Raw genomic sequence first — 20,000 nt, 5'->3', positions numbered from 1 at the left:
CCTTGACCATTTAAAGCTTGAGAGCACTTCAACCTTTTTAGGCCCTTTTTCCATGTTTGGGAGATTAGACCCTTTTTAAACCCCTTAGACCCTAACTACTATTAAAACATAACCCTTGGACCTTTAGACCATCAATAACCTTTTTGGCATACACCACACAAACATCTATAATCTTCTTGCAAAACACAGACTACACTTTTTCAGCAAGTAATGCACAAACACGACCCACCCAAATGAAGTCTTCTATTCTGTATTGAGCGATCTTTAGAAATACTAGCAGAGACCCGCCCTATGGCGATTTTGTTCCAAGCATGCAACATGTTCTTCTGACGTTTTCCTATATTTGGGTGGGGTATAGTCAACTGACAGCTCTGTCTGTATACGCAAAATATAAAAACCCGGATGACGTGCACAAAGCCAAAATATACCGACTGCTTATCATTCAAAACACCTCATTGCACTGGAAAACGTGGGGACAGGAATACTGGACTGTAAATGGGGGAGACTTGTAATGCCCTCTCCCATCTGAAGGTGGCGCTACATGATACACATTTACATAGATCATAATTTCCGTCTCCCCCCAAGACCACCGGGCAAAGATAAAAACACCCCGATACATTAACTCGGGTCATGCTGATCCTATGTAACAAGTCTGGATGGAATTGACCCACAACTACAGGAGTGGTGCTACAAACAAACAAACACCGGTCTGTGCATTTTATTAAGGACTAGATGACCTGAGAACCCGATGGGTTCCCGTTGTGACAGCGGTTGATGAAAAAAATCATTTCATTAAAACAAATAAATAAATAAATAAATAGCTCCAGCGAACTATACCCCTGAGGTTGTTTGCATTGATCAAATTTTCCCAAAGAGTATTTGACTGAATCTGGAATTGATTTTTTTAATTATTTTTTTCGTTGCCCGATTTGAATGAAACTGGATACTGCACACCGCAGGAGAATGAGGAGTAATGTTTCCCCAAAAATATTTTTTTATTATTATTTTTTTGCATACCTTGTCGAGGCTCGTATGAGAGCTAACACACAACACACATCAAGGGGGGCATGAGACAAGAGAGGCGGGAGTGGGAGGGACAAAACAGTGGGGAACAGACACATTAGGAGATCTGTGGAAGGGAGAGGGATGGGGCGGGGAACATTGGGAATAGAAGATGGACATTACAGGGACTTTCAGGAAGGAAAGCAGGGAATTTGAAGGAGGTGGGCTTGGGTGGATTATCGGGGGTAGAAAAGATGGAGGATTTGGATGGGGGATGATAAGAGATGTTAGTGAACAGTTTTTTGAAGGCCTGGAGGGAAGAATGGGATTGAATAGAGTGAGGGAATTTATTCCAAAAGCAGGGAAAAAGAGGAATGAAAGAGTGAAGGTGAGTAGTGATTCGTGATTTTGGTAGTTTTACCAGAAGGGGGTTGTTGGCAGATCATGAGCGCCCTGCGGAAATGTGGTGGGGACAAATCACAGAGAGAGCAGGGGGGGCGAGGCTGGAGAGGAGACGGTAGAAGACAGAAAGACCACCGACCAGCCTGCGGTGATTGAGTGAGAGGCCCAAATACTCAGCCTCATCGTGGGAGATGCCAATGATCCAAATGCCTTGGTTTCCACAGCGTGAAGCCGAGAAAGGTGGTAGGCAGGAGCACCAGCCCAGAAGGGAGCCCACCAGCTTAGAAAGACACTCCATCAGGCTGTGGACAAAAGCTTTGTAAGTAGTCAAGAGCTCAGGTGGGCCGAGGAAGGAATTTGCACGACGGAGGATTCCCAGTCGGCGACTGGCTTTGGAGGCGAGGTTTGAAGTGTGGCTTTCCCAGAAAAAGTCATGGCAGATAGTGAGACCCAGAAGCTTGAAAGAAAGGACTTCTTCCATAGGATTGTTGAGAAATTGGATGGGGGGGGGGGGGGTTCTAAACGGTCCTTTCGGAGAGGCATAGTGAGAGTGTGAGATTTGTCCGAATTGAAAGACATGTTCCACGTGAAGGACCAGTTTGTGATTTTATCCAGATCTGCAATGAGAGAAGAAGCTGCTGCTTGCCGGTCTGAGGGATGACAGATGGTACGGCAGAGGGTGGAGTCATCAGCAAAGAGATAAAGAGGATTTTCCAGAGAGTCAGAGAGATCGTTGATGAAAACCAGAAAAAGAACAGGGCCCAGAACGCTACCTTGAGGAACTCCAGCCTGAACAGGAAGAGGGGATGAAAGAACTCCATTTAGGGCCACACGGTGACTGTGACAGGAGAGGAAGTCTGCGAGCCATGAGTGGAGATGGCCTTGGATACCATGGGAAGAGAGTTTGGTGAGCAGGGCAGGGTGCCAGACCGTGTCAAAAGCACACGATATGTCTGGGGATACGGCTCTGATTTCATGTCTTGCATTGAGGACCTCCATCCATTGTTGGGAGAGCAGAAGCAGCATATCCAGGGTAGAGTGACCTGGTCTGAAAATAAATTGAAGATCGGAAATCAAGCCATTGGAGAAGAGGAAGGATTTGATGTCTGAAGCGATGATGGATTCCATAATCTTGCTGATGATTGGCAGAAGGCTGATTGGTCTGTAGTTGCAGGGATCTGTTTTTGCACCTTTTTTATGCAGGGCAGTAATGTTTGCTGATTTCCAAGTAGATGGCAGATGACCTTGAGCAAATAAGAGGGTGAATACAACAGAGAGAGGGTGAGCAAGAGCAGAGGAGCAGGTTTTTAGGACACGTGGGCTGATGCCGTCTGTACCGCTTGCAGAAACTGAGTCGAGGTTTAACAGCAAGCTCTCCACCTTGTCAGGAGAAAAGGACACAGAGTCCCAGGATAGTTCGGTGTGACTGGGTAAAGTGGGTAGAGAAAGTGATGGGTTTTGGACACAAGATTTAGCTGCAAACACCGAGTTTAGGCATTCAGCCTTTTCAAGTGCGGTGTCAGCAGTGTGGCCTTTTGCGATAAGGGAGGGGATGGAGGGGGAACATACACCAGAAACAGATTTGATTCGACTCCACCAGGATTTTGAAGAGGGAGAGAGGTTTGATAATTCGGACTTGAGATTAGAAAGATATTGTTTTCTGGCTCTCCTGAGGGTAGATACACACTTGTTCCGAGCTTTATGGAAGGAACTGAGATTGCCCTCAGTTTGGTTTGCTTTCCATGAGGCAAAGGCAAGTTGTTTCAGGACAACTTCCTCGCCACAAGCTTCAGTAAACCAAGGGCGGGAGGAAGGGTAAGACAACTGAAGACGAGAGGGGATAAATCTGTGCATGAGGGAGAGCAAGTTTCTTTGAAAGAATTCCCAGGATGCATTGATGTTGGAGAAAGTCGCATAGGAGACCAGTCTATAAGTTTGAGGGCTGCTTGGAGACCCTGCCAGTCGGCTTGAATGAAACGCCAGACTCAACGGCGGTGAGGTGGTTCTCTGATAATCGCCAGAGAGATGTCCACTTTGACAATGAATTCGGGAACTTTTTGTGCTATGGTTTACGGTTTTGGCTGTATTTTGGGAACATACTTACATACATACATACATACAAGATGAGAGTTTTAGTAATACATATATAGATAACTGAATTTAACATTCCATCTTAATTTACTTTTCACATTGTTCTTAACAAACGGGAACAGGAACAAGGCAGGCATCATAGGCTGGATTGCCTTCTCATGCACCAAAGTTCCCTGTGTATATTTGTGTAACACTGTTAAGAACAGGAAGAAATGGGGAGAGGAGGCCAGAGAGTTGGCGGTGAGGGAACATGGAAATGGAAGTGTGAGATTGAAATGTTGGGAAAGGGCGGGGGGGGGTTATGGACTTTGGGTTGGAAGGGGAATTGAGTACTTGGGTTTGGGGCAATTAAGGACTTGAAGAAGAAAGGGGGAGGGCATGACAGAGTTGGCTTGGGGGAGGGAGGGCAGAGAGGGGACAGAATTGGGATCAACGAGTTTGAGGATTTGAAGAAAGGGGGAGGGGAGCACAGAGTTTGGGTGTGGTGGGAGGGGAGTTAAGGACATGGGATTGTGTGTGGGTGAAGGGGGAGGGGGGTGGTTAGGGACCTAAAGCCACATTTTACATTATACAGAATTTCCATGGGTCCATGATAGTCCTATTGTGTCTTTTGGGTCCTCGTGGTCTTTTCGGTCCTTGGGGTCTTTTTGGATGCCTTGGGTCTTTTGGATCCTCTGGATCTTTTGGATCCCTGGGGTCTTTTGGGTCCTCTGGGTCCTTTAGGAATTTTAGGTCTTCAGGGTCCTTGGAGTTTTTTTTTTTGGTACTCAGGGTCTTTTGAGTGTCTTGCTTCCTGTGTAGGCAAAAGAAACATGAAGTTATGTGCATGAAGCAAAAACATACTGACTGCTTATTATTCAAAACAACCTTTGGGGTCTTTTGGCTCTTTTGGGTCTTTGGGGTCTTTTGTGTCTTGTGGATCTTCGGGGGTTTTTTTTGGTCTTTTGGGTCTTCAGGGAATTTTCTTTATTTTGGGTCTTTGGAGGGGGTGGGGAGGGGTGCGGTATTTTGGGTCCTCTGGGCACTTTAGCTTCAGTATTTCAGCTTACAATTGTGTTTGACATCTGGTTAGCTGTCCAACCAATGGGTGGAGAGCAGATATACATACACACATCATGCATACATACATAAATATATACATACATACTGAACATACATACATAATCACATACACTTGCTCCATTATATGGAGATTTTGCTCACATGTGAAATCAAGGCGATGGGTATTTGAACATTCTCTTGCAATCCCCTTTCTTTAGCATTGGTGGACTGATTACCTTTTAGGCCATACTATCCTGCTCCAGATCTGAGTACAGAGAACTGTAAAAATTTGATTTCCTCCTCCCCAAATACGTTAAAGAGTGATATTGGAATTTTGTTGCCACCTGGCCATCTTCATTCTACCAGCTCTTTCACAGCTCTACGTACCACACATTCTACCACTATTGGTTCTTCCTTATATTCAATTTCTTCGAAAATTTACCTCGTATTGTTATCTCGCTTGTAAAGAGTTTCTGTATAATCCTTCCATCTTTCTTTCACCTGCATTTATTAACATTTAGAGGGAGATCAAGATCAATGAGAACACTTTGATGGAGCAAGCAACGTCTCTCTTGGTTGAAGATGGTGATCAAAGAGGCTTCAAGACTTGGAATGCAGTCTATCGTATTGTGATGGGCAACAGCGGTGGTCACTTTGCCATTCACCGTGACAATTCCACCAATGCTGGAATTTTGTCTGTTGTCAAGGTGGGGTTACTCTTCGTCTGTTTGCTCATAACGTTGGAATACAATGCAAATAATTCAGTTAATCAGCTTGCATTTACAGTGACGTCACAAATACTTTACGAGCTATGACATCTTTCTTTCTCGCTCTTCCCTCCTACCTCCAGAAACTTGACTATGAAGTCGTCAAGGAGATTAAAGTTGTGATAACGGTGGAGAATGAGGTCCCATTCACGGGATCACCACGTCCACTCTCCTCATCTACGGTCCTCATTAAGGTTCTGAATGTAGTTGAAGCGCCGATAATTGAACCTCCTGTTCAGAGAGTTGACATCCCTGGAGCCGACTTTGTCCACAAGGAAGTAGCTACGGTGAATGCTCGAGTCCCCGAAGACCCCACAGGCAATAACATACGGTGAGGAAGGGTTAAAATTACAGTTTTGAATAAAAACATCAGCTTGAATATGTGAATCTCATTTTGAGTTTACTATATATATATATATATATATATATATATATATATATATATATATATATATATATATATATATATATATATATATATATATATATATATATATACATATATATATATATATATATATATACATACACAAAGTCAAGGCTCATGGAAGAGCTAGAACACTAAACAGATCAGAAAGCAATAGAACAAAAGGAATGATAGAAAGAGAGGGAAAACCAAGAACAGACTTGAAGGAAAAAATCGAGGGACAATTGGACAAATAATGGGTGAGTGGTGAAATGAGGGGTAGGGCAGGCCAGAAGTGGTGGACAACATAGATACAGAAACAAACTGTCAGGAATGAAAAACTGGAAATTCGGAAGGAGGTGGGCTTGGGGGTGGGGTAGGAGAGTTAATGGGGGGAGAAAAGATCATGGTTTTAGATGGGGGATCATCTGAGATGGTAGAGGACAGCTGTCTTGAACACCTAGAGGGAAGAGTGAGACTGAATAGAATGTGGAAGTTGGGTTGAACAAGTGGGGGGGGGGGAGGAACAAAATGAGTGGATGTGAGCAGTGATTGTGGATTTAGGTAGTTTCACCAGAACAGGCTGGATGATGGACCGTGGGTGCCCTGCAGAAACCTGTGGAGGGGACAAAGGGCAGAGGGTACAAGACCAGAAAGGAGGCAGGAGAAATTCTCAGCTTGATGCCATGTAATTCAAGGCCTTCAAGATCAATGGAATCTCCCATGCTAAAGCTGAATCGACGAGCAGATCAGATTCCCATCATCGACAGGTCGGTGGTCTCTCTCTCTCTCTCTCTCTCTCTCTCTCTGCTACCACCTCCTTTCTGGTCTTGCACCCTCTCCTCTTTCATTACTTTGTATCCTCCAGGTTTCTGCAGAACTCACGCGGTCCACCATCAATCCCCTTCTGGTAAAACTCCCAAAAGAACCAACTTCAACATCTACTTCAATCTCATTCCTCCAAGATGTACAAGATGTACAACCCTTTCTCGAGTTTGTTCCCCTCCTGGTTCCATTCAAACCACAGGATTTATTGAGAAAGTCAAGAGTGAAAGTCAAGAAAGTGAGGGTGTGCTTCACCAAGGCTTGTCCCTCAGCACCAGGTGTCTGGTTGGCATCATGATGCCAAGTTTTAAATTTTCTGCGGTCGAACTCACTTCCCTGACCTTGTTTGTGCAGGTATAAAGTGCTGCAAGACCGGGCGGGTATTGTTGCGGTGGACCCTAAGAGTGGCATCCTCAAAACGGTGGCGGTCCTCCCACCGGACACGTCAATCGGATCCAACGACACTTACACTGTGCTTGTGGGAGCTGTAAACACAGGTAGACAAAAAGGGAGATTTTAAATGAAGGTGCAACGAAGCTCAAATATTGCACACATTGCAATGTTATGGTGAGCTAACGATAAAGTAACAACTAAATAATGAATGCTTGTTTTATCACTTCAAAATGATATCCTTTAGTTGAGGATTAGGGTTCGGGTTAGGGTTAGTCGAGGAATTGATGAATGCAGACCGAGTAAATGTACAAAATGGCGACACTTGTAACCCGCCCACAGCTGTAGACCCACCGTTGACCTCGACTGGCACTGTATTAATGACCATACTTGGAGAAAACAAGCACGTACCTCACCTGCTCCACACTTCTTTCTGCCATGATGGGCAAGCTTGGCCGAATGGCTCTTACTCGGTGGCGGTTATGCTTGTGGGTGAGGATCCTGATCCTTTTCCCAATGGTCCTCCTCTCTCCTTCACACTGATCAATAACCCACCTGCTGCCTCAAATCCCTGGGTCATTCAACTGGTCAATGGTGAGTAACATCTCACAAACATTTTTTGGAACAACAATTAAATTTATAATGTTAAGTTAATGAAGGGATGTTACAGTCGATTTTACTCATTAACATAAGTAAAAGAGTAAAGGTTGTGCTCTCGGTTGTTCCCATGACCGAAACAGGTACTTGTTCAAATACAAGTCAACAAAGCTTGAACACAGTGACGTCACGGCTGAACAGTCCTTCCAACACTGATTTGTAAAGTGGTTTAGCAGGAAATGTGTGCTTACTCCATCTCATAACCATATGGTCTTTCCGCAATTCCTTCCAACACTTCCACATTAGGGACTTCGGCAATCCTGAGGAATAGCGGACAAAAACCTCCTTGCCAAACATTCAAGTTGCTTGCGTTGGTCCAAGATCGCAAGGGGAATGCTGGGCCCAACATTCCTGTCTTTGTGAGACACTGCGATTGTGGAGGAATTGTGGGTGGTGGTCCACCACTCGGTGTACCCACTAACAATGGTAAGCTTCAAAAGGGTGTGTCGTACAGTATATTTGCATTAATTCAAACTCTTGATAATTTTAAGAATCAACTCAAGACACGGTTATTTAAGACTGCATCCTAACTATCCATTTGTTAAATCTTGCTGAGGTTCACATTGCATTGTATTTTCATGTTGATGATTATTTTTATCCTTTCTGTTTGGTCACACTGAATGTTTTACATTCATTTTGTAATTGGTGAAATTTAATCTCTTTATCACATGTTTTATAGTTTTGCAGATGTCATTTCCCTTTGTTTAAATACACATAATTTAATGATTACCTTCACCACCAAAACTGAAGGAGGTTATGTTTTCACCCCTTTCTGTCTGTCTGTCTGTCTGTCTGTTTGTTACTTACGAAATCTAAAGATTTCGTAAGTATATTGATCACTTCCGTTTCTGTTTGTGTTATCTTGCCAAAACGAAGTTTTGCAAGATATTTTAGTCATCTTGTATGTTTTTTTTTGTTTTGTTTGTTTGTTTGTTTGTCTGTAATCACGTATAAAAAATTCTGCAGAGCACAGTTATCATCGGAAATTTTTGTAACTTCGCATATCAGAGGCCTATGGAGGTCCCTTTCAGTGCACAAAATTTTGAAGGTCAAAGGTCAAGGTCACTTTGGCGCAAATCAGGGGAGTCGACGAAACCCTTATTTTTTGAGTAATTTTGATCGGATCGTCTTCAAACTTCATGGGAATATAGTTCATGGTCTGGCGCTCAGCTGATTAATTTTTGGTGGCGATTGGCCTTGACCTTCATATGTTTTTTTTTGTTTTTTTGGGGGTCTGTAATCACGTATAAATCACTCTGCAGAGCACAGTTATCATTGGAAATTTTTGTAACTTCGCATATCAGAGGCATATAGAGGTCCCTTTCAGCGCATAAAATTTTGAAGGTCAAGGTTAAAGGTCAAGGTCACTTTGTCGCAAATCAGGGGAGTCGACGAAACCCTTATTTTTTGAGTAATTTTGATCGGATCGTCTTCAAACTTCATAGGAATATAGTTCATGGTCTGGCGCTCAGCTGATTAGTTTTTGGTGGCGATTGACCTTGACCTTCATGGTTAGCACCTGAGGTCAAACATATTTGACGCCAAGGTCAAATTTTCAAGTTTTAGGAACCATATCGTGTAGTCCCTCAAATTGAACACCTCGATGAGTGCTTTCTAGATATGTTAAGCTTGAGACATTATGACATCATTTGGTGACGTTATGAGGCAAAAGCATATTTTTCATGGTGACTCTGTAGAACGATTCTCATCGGAAACTCTCGTAGGCAGATATGCCTCAAGGAGTCGCTCCTGGTGGATAGCAGCTCTGTTCACCTCAGTGTGACCTTAAAGAAGTCACACGTGGTCACCTTTTGGCAAGATGGTTTTTTTTTATTTGTTTGTTTGTAGGCACGATAACTTGAGAACGGAAGAACCTACCAATGTCAAATTACATCACGTGATTCAGGAGGGTGGTGGCCAGTGCTGATTAGATTTTGGTCAAAATCGGTCAAAGGTCAAGGTCACAGTGAGGTCAAATATTCGATTTTTGATGGTTTGGTACAGATAACTCGAGAACGGAAGAAGCTACCAATATCAAATTACACCACGTGATTCAGGAGCTTGATGGCCAGTGCTGATTAGATTTTGGTCAAAATCGGTCAAAGGTCAAGGTCACAGTGAGGTCAAATATCCAAAAAATGATAACTCGAGAACGGAAGAACCTACCAATGTCAAATTACACAAGTGATTCAGGAAGGTGGTGGCTAGCGCTGATTAGATTTTGGTCAAAATTGGTCAAAGGTCAAGGTCACAGTGAGGTCAAACATCCAAAACATTCGATTTTTGATGGTTTGGTAAAGAATCATCGTAGAAACTTCTGGTTTGCGTCGCTACCTTCTCTCGAGACAGCTTTTATTAGACAAGGTCAGAGGTCAAGTTGACGATTTTGTAAGTACCAGTCTATGACTGCTTGTTTGTTTGTTTGTAGGCACGATAACTCGAGAACAGAAGAAGCTACCAATGTCAAATTACACCACGTGATTCAGGATGGTGATAGCTAGCGCTGATTATATTTTGGTCAAAATCGGTCAAAGGTCAAGGTCATAGTGAGGTCAAACATAATTCCGTAAATTCATGTGGAGAAATGGAGTATTTTTGCTTCGCTCGATGTTACGAGTTCGTTTTAACTTCGATTTTAATTTTGTCTTCGGTTTTTGTGATCGCTTAGGACGCTTAAAACGCGGTTTTTGAAATTCTGGTAAAAATCGGATGTTTTGGAGACGTTTTAAGAATGTATATAAAATATTTCACTCGACGCGTCACGGGTCGTCACATGATGCAGTGTGCTCGAGCAGACGCGGCGTTGAGTCACGTCAAGGTTTTCCGTGTGCGCGCTGACGGTGTTTTCGATAAAGATGGTGTTTAAAAGTAATTTTTTTATCCCAATAAAGGTTATCATCGCATGCCTGACTCGCTGAGCCGTCGGATTATGTAAAGATTGTTGGTGGATGGCTGAATATTACAGTTTTGTGACTTTGATAAAATAATATTAAATAATTGCGTGGAGAAATGGAGATTTTTGCTTCGCTTGACGTTACGAGTTCATTTTAACTTCGATTTTAATTTTGTCTTCGGTTTTTGCGATCGCTTAGGACGCTTAAAACTCGGTTGTCGAATTTCTGGTAAAAATCTGATGTTTTGGAGATGTTTTAAGATTGTATAAAAAATATTTCACTCGACGCATCACGGGTCGTCACGTGATGCAGTGCGCTCTAGCAGACGCGTCGTTGAGTCATGTCAAGGTTTTCCGTGTGCGCTCTGACGGTGTTTTCGATAAAGATGATGTTTAAAAGTCATTTTTTTATCCTAATAAAGATTATTGTTGCATGCCTGACTCGCTGATCCGTTGGATTATGTAAAGATTGTTGGTGGATGGCCGAATGTTATGGTTTTGTGACTTTGATAAAATAATATAAAATAATTGCGTGGAGAAATGGAGATTTTTGCTTCTGTCGACGTTACGATTTTTGATGGTTTAGTACAGAATCATTGTAGAAACTTCTGGTTTGCGTCGCTCCCTTCTCAAGAGACAGCTTTTCTTAGACAAGGTCAGAGGTCAAGTTGACGATTTCGTAAGTACCAGTCTCTGACTGCTTGTTTGTGTTTGTTTGTGTGTGTGTTTGTGTGTTTGTTTGTAGGCACGATAACTCGAGAACGGATGAAGCTACCAATGTCAAATTACACCACGTTATTCAGGAGGGTGATAGCTAGCGCCGATTACATTTTGGTCAAAATCGGTCAAAGGTCAAGGTCACAGTGAGGTCAAACATAATTCCGTAAATTCATGTAGAGAAATGGAGTATTTTTTCTTCTCTCGACGTTACGAGTTCGCTTTAACTTCGATTTTAATTTTGTCTTCGGTTTTTGTGATCGCTTAGGACGCTTAACACTTAGTTATTGAAATTCTGGTAAAAATCGGATGTTTTGGAGACGTTTTAAGATTGTATAAAAAATATTTCACTTGCCGCGTCACGGCTCGTCATGTGGTGCAGCGCGCACGAGCAGACACATCGTTGAGTCACGTAAAGGTTTTGCGTGTGCGCGCTGACGGTGTTTTCGATAAAGTTGGTGTTTAAAAGTCATTTTTTTTATCCCAATAAAGGTTATTGTCGCATGCCTGACTTGCTAAGCCGTCGGATTATGTAAAGATTGTTGGTGGATGGCCGAATATTACGGTTTTGTGACTTTGATAAAATAATATCAAATAATTGCGTAAAGAAATGGAGATTTTTGCTTCGGTCGACGTTACGATTTTTGATGGTTTGGGACAGAATCATCGTAGAAACTTCTGGTTTGCGTCGCTACCTTCTCTCGAGACAGCTTTTATTAAACAAGGTCAGAGGTCAAGTTGACGATTTCGTAAGTACCAGTCTATGACTGCTTCTTTGTGTTTGTTTGTGTGTGTGTTTGTGTGTTTGTTTGTAGGCACGATAACTCGAGAACGGAAGAAGCTTCCAATGTCAAATTACACCACGTGATTCAGGAGGGTGGTGGCTAGCGCTGATTAGATTTTGGTCAAAATCGGTCAAAGGTCAAGGTCACAGTGAGGTCAAACATAATTCCGTAAATTCATGTGGAGAAATGGAGTATTTTTTTCTTCGCTCGACGTTACGAGTTCGTTTTAACTTCGATTTTAATTTTGTCTTCGGTTTTTGCGATTGCTTAGGATGCTTAACACTCGGTTATCGAAATTCTGGTAAAAATCGGATGTTTTGGAGACGTTTTAAGATTGTATAAAAAATATTTCACTTGCCGCGTCATGGCTAGTCATGTGGTGCAGCGCGCACGAGCAGACGCATCGTTGAGTCACGTAAAGGTTTTGCGTGTGCGCGCTGACGGTGTTTTCGATAAAGATGGTGTTTAAAAGTCATTTTTTATCCCAATAAAGGTTATCGTCGCATGCCTGACTCGCTGAGCCGTCGGATTATGTAAAGATTGTTGGTGGATGGCCGCATGTTACGGTTTTGTGACTTTGATGAAATAATATTAAATAATTGCGTGGAGAAATGGAGATTTTTGCTTCGCTCGACGTTATGATTTTTGATGGTTTGGTACAGAATCATCGTAGAAACTTCTGGTTTGCGTCGCTACCTTCTCTCGTGACAGCTTTTATTAAACAAGATCAGAGGTCAAGTTGACGATTTCGTAAGTACCAGTCTATGACTGCTTGTTTGTCTGTTTGTAATATATCTCAAAAAGTTGTGGACGGATCCGGATGAAAATTTGTGGACATGTTCGGTGTGTGATAAGGCCGAACTGATTCGATTTTGGTGAGGATCCGGATCCGAATCCGACGAATAGAATTTTAAAAACTTATTTTTCACCTTTGAGAGATGGGGCCAAAAACGATAGAAAGCACGATATCTCAAAAATGTAATAGGCGAGTTTTGAATCCCAGCGCAGCTATAAATTGTCATCCCGTTGTTCCATAGGAAGGGTGATTCAACAATACGTGTGTGCTGTCCCTTGGATTGGACGTCCCATCTGCTGGCATGAGTTGGTGGACATTGAAGATCCAATAGTGTCCTTTGCGAAGAGTTGTTCAACAAATTACATATTCCTATTATATCCTGACCAGCAGAGGGCATTGCATTCGCAGCATCCCTGTGCTCCCAGCAATGATGCAATCAGTTGCCAAGGCTGCACACAGAAAAACAAACAAACAAAACCAAGCAGTCATAGACTGGTACTTACGAAATCCTCAACTTGACCTCTGACCTTGTCTAATAAAAGCTGTCTCTCGAGAAGGTAGCGACACAAACCAGAAGTTTCTATGATGATTCTGTACCAAACCATCAAAAATCGAATGTTTGACCTCACTGTGACCTTGACCTTTAACCAAAATCTAATCAGCGCTAGCCATCACCCTCCTGAATCACGTGATGCAATTTGACATTGGTTGCTTCTTCCGTTCTCGAGTTACCGTGGGTTAACGTAACGTAAAGGTCACACTCGACGGCCCCGTCAGTGACGTCAGCCAATTTACGCGATGACGTCAGCGCGCACACGCAAAACCGATTTACGTGACTCAATGACACGTCTGCTCAAGCGCGCTGTGCCACACGACGAGCCGTGACGCGGCGGGTGAAATATTTTTATGCAATCTTAAAACATCTCCAAAACATCCAATTTTTACCAGAATTTCGACAACCGAGTGTTAAGCATCCTAAGCGATCACAAAAACCGAAGACAAAATGAAAACCGAAGTTAAAACGAATTCGTAACGTCGACCGAAGCAAAAATACTCCATTTCTCCACAGGAATTTACGGAATTATTTAATATTATTTTATAACACTGAAATTTCTAAAACAGCCGTAACTCGACGAATTGACACCCAAATTCCGCCGAACTTACCTCGATCTTCCAAACTCCCGCTCCGTCAACAATACCTGTGGTAACTTTTCTCGAGTTATCATGTTTTGGATGTTTGACCTCACTGTGACCTTGACCTTTGACCGATTTTGACCAAAATCTAATCAGCGCTCGCCATCACCCTCCTGAATCACGTGGTGTAATTTGACATTGGTAGCTTCTTCCGTTCTCGAGTTATCGTGCCTACACACACACACAAACACACAAACAAACAGAGGACGGAAGTCATCGATATACTGACGAAATCTCTAGATTTCCTAAGTAATAATGCTGACTCATGCCACTCAGCGATGACAAAACTGTCAAAGGATGTCGTGGTGGCAATCTGTAAAAGGATTGTGGTGTCATTCATACCTTGTTCGGATGTTTTTTTTGGGATGCCATCCTGACGAATGAAGTCTCAACCAAGTTATTTTGTAAAAATTTAAAACGTTTTTTTTCTCACTTTTCGGTTTTTAAATATCTTTTTTTTTGACTTTTTCTGACTTGTATTCTAGTTCTGTGTGTAACCTTTCCTGTACAGTGCATTGAGACTTTGTAAGGTATGAACTATGAAATGTAATGTGTCATAAAATAATGTTATTGTTGTTCATATTATTGTGATTATTTTAATTATTATTGTTTGGGCTTTTCCCAGGAGCTCCACCACCTGTAATATCCAATACAAAGAGGGGTTCGAAGCATACCCAGACTGCAGGGATTGGCCTTTCCCCAGGGGCTATTGCGGCCATTATTCTTTCCATCCTTGGCCTACTTCTCCTAGGTATGCTTTTGCTGGTTTGTCCAAACTTCGGGCAGTCATGATGTTGAATTGAGTATATGACAGCCATAATGTTGTAAAATTCAATTAAATTGATTTAAAGGTGTTAATACTGTCCTAAAAGCATTACTCTGGCCTTGACCTCTACGTTGTGCTTCCAGCCTTGATGGCCTGCTTCCTGCTAGCGTTCTGGGGACGAGGTCGACCCTTCAAATTATCTGAGGTTTTGATGGTTGGACCACCGGGCTATACCCAACAGTACAGCACTGAGGCCGGACCTTCTGAGGTGAAGCTTTATCAACTTTAAAGCACACTACATTATGAGTGCGATCGAAACAACACTTGTGGTTCATCTTACCATGTCTGAATAAGCAAAAAATTAATTGTGCTCACACGTACGTAAACCTCAGAACATCTCCGCTGCAAAGCTACTGAAGAGTGGTGTGTTGGAGAGACAAGAGAGTGGAAGTGATGCTGCATTCCATCTTTCTCAAAATGGCAAGGAAGAAGATGCAAACAGTTTCGACAATGCACACTTGACCAAGACGAGTGGAGGGATATCCAAATTTCAAGGATTTGGCAGTGAGGCTGTGACGAATGGCCTGATTGTGTAAGTCTTGGGATGGGATAAGATCTTCCACGTGGAGAAAAAGCAGAGCAATCAACACATCTTTCCTGTAAAAGAAGAACACCATCGATTTAGCATTATTAGATATGAACAATGTTTCTAACAATTGTAAGGATAGAAAGGTTTACTTTAAGCACTCATTTTGTATGTAATTGTAGTTGCCCCAGGTGGTGGCAGGATAGTTTAGAGGAAGCAGATTTGCATTGACAGCTGTCATATGCTTGTCCATGAAACGCATGCAGAAGGAATCTTTGCAGTGGATCTCAATCCTATTTAAATCACTATCTTAAACACTGATCAAACGTTCATGTCGAAGCTTGTACATGTATCATGTGCAGGACAAAAACATCATGCAGCAGACATCAGTGTACTTTATTACGAATTACAATGACTCCGTGGTGTGCTTCTGGTGTTCTGCTTCTTTGGATTAACAACAATACCCGATCATTCAATGATTGTACGGTTACAAACAAAATCACAACACTTGAGCACAACCATCAGATTAAATGTCCATTTGGCTAACAACGTTATTCCTTATATCCCTCAACCACAGGGAGAAATCCATCACTGAAGTGAAAAATATGGAAAGCAACATAAATGCAGCAATGAAGTCAACAAGCAATGGCGATGCAGTTGGAGGTGGAGGTGGAACGACTGGCAAATCATCCAATTGCAACATTACGACAAATCATTGGGTCACCAGCTCTGGAGGAACTGCCATTCTTGGAGTAATTAGAATGTCAGATTTTGAATAAATTCGGGGAAAAAATTATGTGTATATACACACACACACATATATATATATATATATATATATATATATATATATATATATATATATATATATATATATATATATATATATATATATATATATAAAAATATATAATATTGGGTAGGTTGGGGTGACACATTTTAAAGAAGAAGGCGCTTCCAAGCAAAAGCAAAAAACTAGTTCGACTCCGCTAATTTGAGCAAAAAAGCGAGAGCAGACCCGGTCTCAGGACATGTTTCGCCGGCTTCTCAGCCGGCTTCATCAGGCATAATAATCTATTGCGGAGTCAATTGTGCCTTCCTCTTCTTAAAAAAAAACAAAAAATATAAGTATACATATATGTATCTTCTTCTTTTGGCTGCTACTGTTAGGGGTCGCCACAGTGGATCATCCATATGATCCGCATAATGATTTGGCACAGGTTTTACGCTGGACGCCCTTCCTGACGCAACCCTGGTCACCTCTTATGACACAGGGATATGGTACACCTATACTCACCGGGGAAGAAGAAGATATATATATATATATATATATATATATATATATATATATATATATATATATATATATATATATATATATATATATATATATATATATATATATATATATATATATATATACTTGCAGATACTACCTGGCCCTGAACAGGGGAGGGGTGGCGGGGGGGGGGGGGGATAGGGGAGATACCCGATGCTGCCCGGCTCAGTGAGCTTTTACCCGTGGTGGTTTCAGGAAATGTTGGACATTTAAGAGCTGTGGGATTATTGGCCTCATGGTGGTTACCTTTTTCCTGTGGGCCAGCAGCAGGACTGCCTGACCACACATCCCAACATTATATATACTAGTGCATGCCCGTAGGTGCGTGCCAGTATGTGCAGCTTCGTGCCTGCAGTATCAGGTCCCCAGCATCAATTGTGACGTCATATCAAACGAAGAAGAAGAATTGTGACGCCCCTCTCTCTTGCCCCCCTCTCCCCCTCTCTCCCCCCTCCTCTGTCCCCCCTCCTCTCTCCCCCCTCCTCTGTCCCCCCTCCTCTCTCGACCCCCTCTCTCCCTCCCCACTCTTGCCCCCCTCTCCCCCCTCTCTCGCTCTTCTCTCTCCCCCCCCTCACTCCCTTCTCTCTCCCCCCTCCTCTCTCATCCCTCTCTCTGCAAATGTATTCACAAATGTCTACCAAGCACAATAATTAATTCCAACCTTGGGAAAATACAGCTTTCAAACCCTTGGGAAACAGCTGTTTCCCTTGGGAAAATTCAAATCTTGGGATCAATTAATAATTTGAACAATTAATTCAAACCTTGGGAAAAAACAGCGTTCAAACATTGCGAAACACTTGGGAAACAGCTGAAATGGATAAGGAAGAACGATATCAAACTTTGAAAAGGCACATACTCAGGTCCCCAGTGTCGATTGTGACGTCATACCAAACGAAGAAGAAGAAGAATTGTGACATCAATCGTGCAAAAAAAAAAAACATTTGAACATTCATTGTGATTTCATTCGTGATGTCATAGCACCGTGTCCTGTCATTGGTTGACAGATAAATGGTGTAACTTGGGAACCGCTTGTCCGATTGATATCAAACCTCGAAAAGGCACACCCGCGGGGCCCCGGCAATATTCCTAGCAAGTTTCAATCCGATCGGACCAGTGGTCGTCTGGTTATTAATAATTTGGGAAAAAATGCCATGATAACATGAGAAGGTGGAACGACACCTTCAGCTTCTATATATACACCTTTTCAACACTGAAAAAGCAATAAAATTGCCGTAACTTGGGAACCGCTCGTCCGATCGACATCAAACCTCTAGAAGGCACATCCGGGGGGTCCCAGGCAATATTCCTGGCAAGTTTAAATCAGATCGGACCAGCGGTCGTCGAGAAACGGCGGTCGCAGACAAACAGACAAACAGAGATTGCTGGAATTATATATATATATATATATATATATATATATATATATATATATATATATATATATATATATATATATATATATATATATATATATACACATACATACTTTATCGTGGCCTTTGGTGACTTCAAAACAGACGTGAAGGAAAATGTGTGGTAGGTTAAAATCATGCCCAGATTTGGAATTACCTACAACCAAAATTTGGGGCCTCTCGGTGCTACAGTTCGGCTGTGAAAGAATAACGTACAAACACAAAAACCCAAAAACCATTTGAAATATATATATATATATATATATATATATAAATATATATATATATATATATATATATATATTTATATATATATATATATATTTATATATATATATATATATATATATATATATATATAAATATATATATATATAATAGTGAGGGATAGTTGCACACTGCAATCAACTACTCGTGTGCATCCTCCGTGCAGACATATTAAATACAAGTTATCTCTATTATAATACCAAGCTTGCACACTAAAAACTCGGCTTGCCTTCACACGATCCCTATGAAATTTCTGTGGCACTTAGCGGACATGCTGACAATGTTTGGGAAGTCTTGGCGTTCCATAGTACCACTTGCATTTTGCACAATGCATATTTTTGTCATTCCTCGTGTACGGTCTATTACGTGTACGTGTACGGTAGCAGACGGTCTGTCGTCTGCTACCAGCAATGTTGTACTGCTATCCAGTGCATGTGCACGGGTATCGCTATATATATATATATATATATATATATATATATATATATATATATATATATATATGTATTTGATGAAGTGGATTGTGGTTACATTGTGTAAGAAGTTAAATAACTCAAGTAAATCAAGAATTAGGGATTAGAATGAGCTCTTTATTAAAACATTTACAGTTCGTCATTTTCAATGTGAACACAGAAAAAGTTATAAAATAAAAGGGGGTGGAGGCAAGTGTTAGCATTGCCTAGCAACCAGTTCAATTGTGAGCTCAATTGTCTTGGGTCACGTGAACTGCCATGAGCAGAGCGAGTCTGCACCGATTGACTTTTATTCGCTGATATTTTCATTTATGGACATTTTCCGAAAGTTTTGTGTGTTTTGGGGAGGGGATATTGCCTTTGAGGTGCATCATGATGCAAAATTTCAGCTTACTATCCCATCTATAATTTTATATTTATACAGTATTAAGCATTTACAGTGCTTTCGGAAAGTATTCAAACCCCTTGACTTTTGTCACATTTTGTTGTGTTAAAGCCTGAATTTAAAATGGATTAAATTTAAAAAAAATTGTCACCGATCTACACAAAATACCCCATCATTACAATGTGAAAACGTTTTTCAAAAATTTTGCAAAGTTATTGAAAAGTAGAACGGGCACTCAATAGAGTGCATACCTTCGCCAACGCTACATTTTGCCCCCCCCCCCCAGAAACCGTTGATTGTGAGGGTATTTAATCCCATACCACATCTGCCATCTCATATGTGTTATGGTGGCTTAAAAACATTAAATTTCCTGTGTCATATCGTATATCACAAGATTGGGCATTGAATTCATAACATTTTGGCATTGGTTGCATGCAAATTGGATACAAATGGACCGCACTATGGCAAAATGACGATTTTGACCTTTTCATGACCTTGACCTTGACCTTTGACCCGATCGCTCCCAAAATCTAATCAAATGGTCCTCGGATAATAACCAATCATCCCACCAAATTTTCTGCGATTCAGTTCAATACTTTTGGAGTTATGCGAATCACAAACAAACAAACAAACACACATATTCACAAATAAATAAATACACAGGGATCAAGACATAACCTTCGCAACAAAGTTTGCGAAGGTAATGAAAACCTGAAATGTCTTGCGTCAATAAGTGTTCAACCCCTTTGCAATGACACTCCCAATTGAGCTCAGGTGCATCCATTTTTCTTTGATCATCCTTGAGA

General features: G+C 41.6%; 1 protein-coding gene across 1 annotated transcript in view; it reads left to right on the top strand.

The window, feature by feature from the left end:
• The window catches only part of LOC147029338 (B-cadherin-like), an 84,641-nt gene that overhangs the window by 49,800 nt on the left and 14,841 nt on the right, over positions 1–20,000 (top strand). Inside the window, exons 8-16 of the mRNA XM_085872322.1 lie at positions 5,058–5,243; positions 5,387–5,634; positions 6,889–7,031; positions 7,267–7,518; positions 7,828–8,007; positions 14,592–14,717; positions 14,876–15,000; positions 15,125–15,324; positions 15,896–16,070. Of these exons, the coding sequence (XP_085728448.1) occupies positions 5,058–5,243; positions 5,387–5,634; positions 6,889–7,031; positions 7,267–7,518; positions 7,828–8,007; positions 14,592–14,717; positions 14,876–15,000; positions 15,125–15,324; positions 15,896–16,070 (1,635 nt within the window). The remainder of the gene's footprint in view (positions 1–5,057; positions 5,244–5,386; positions 5,635–6,888; positions 7,032–7,266; positions 7,519–7,827; positions 8,008–14,591; positions 14,718–14,875; positions 15,001–15,124; positions 15,325–15,895; positions 16,071–20,000) is intronic.

This window comes from Eptatretus burgeri, chromosome 3 (assembly GCF_056783735.1).
Source record: "Eptatretus burgeri isolate ZD-2024b chromosome 3, Ebu_testis_v1, whole genome shotgun sequence".
NCBI lineage: Eukaryota > Metazoa > Chordata > Myxini > Myxiniformes > Myxinidae > Eptatretus > Eptatretus burgeri.
The sequence above is the reverse complement of the archived record's forward strand: the minus strand, read 5'-3'. Positions and strand labels throughout refer to the sequence as shown.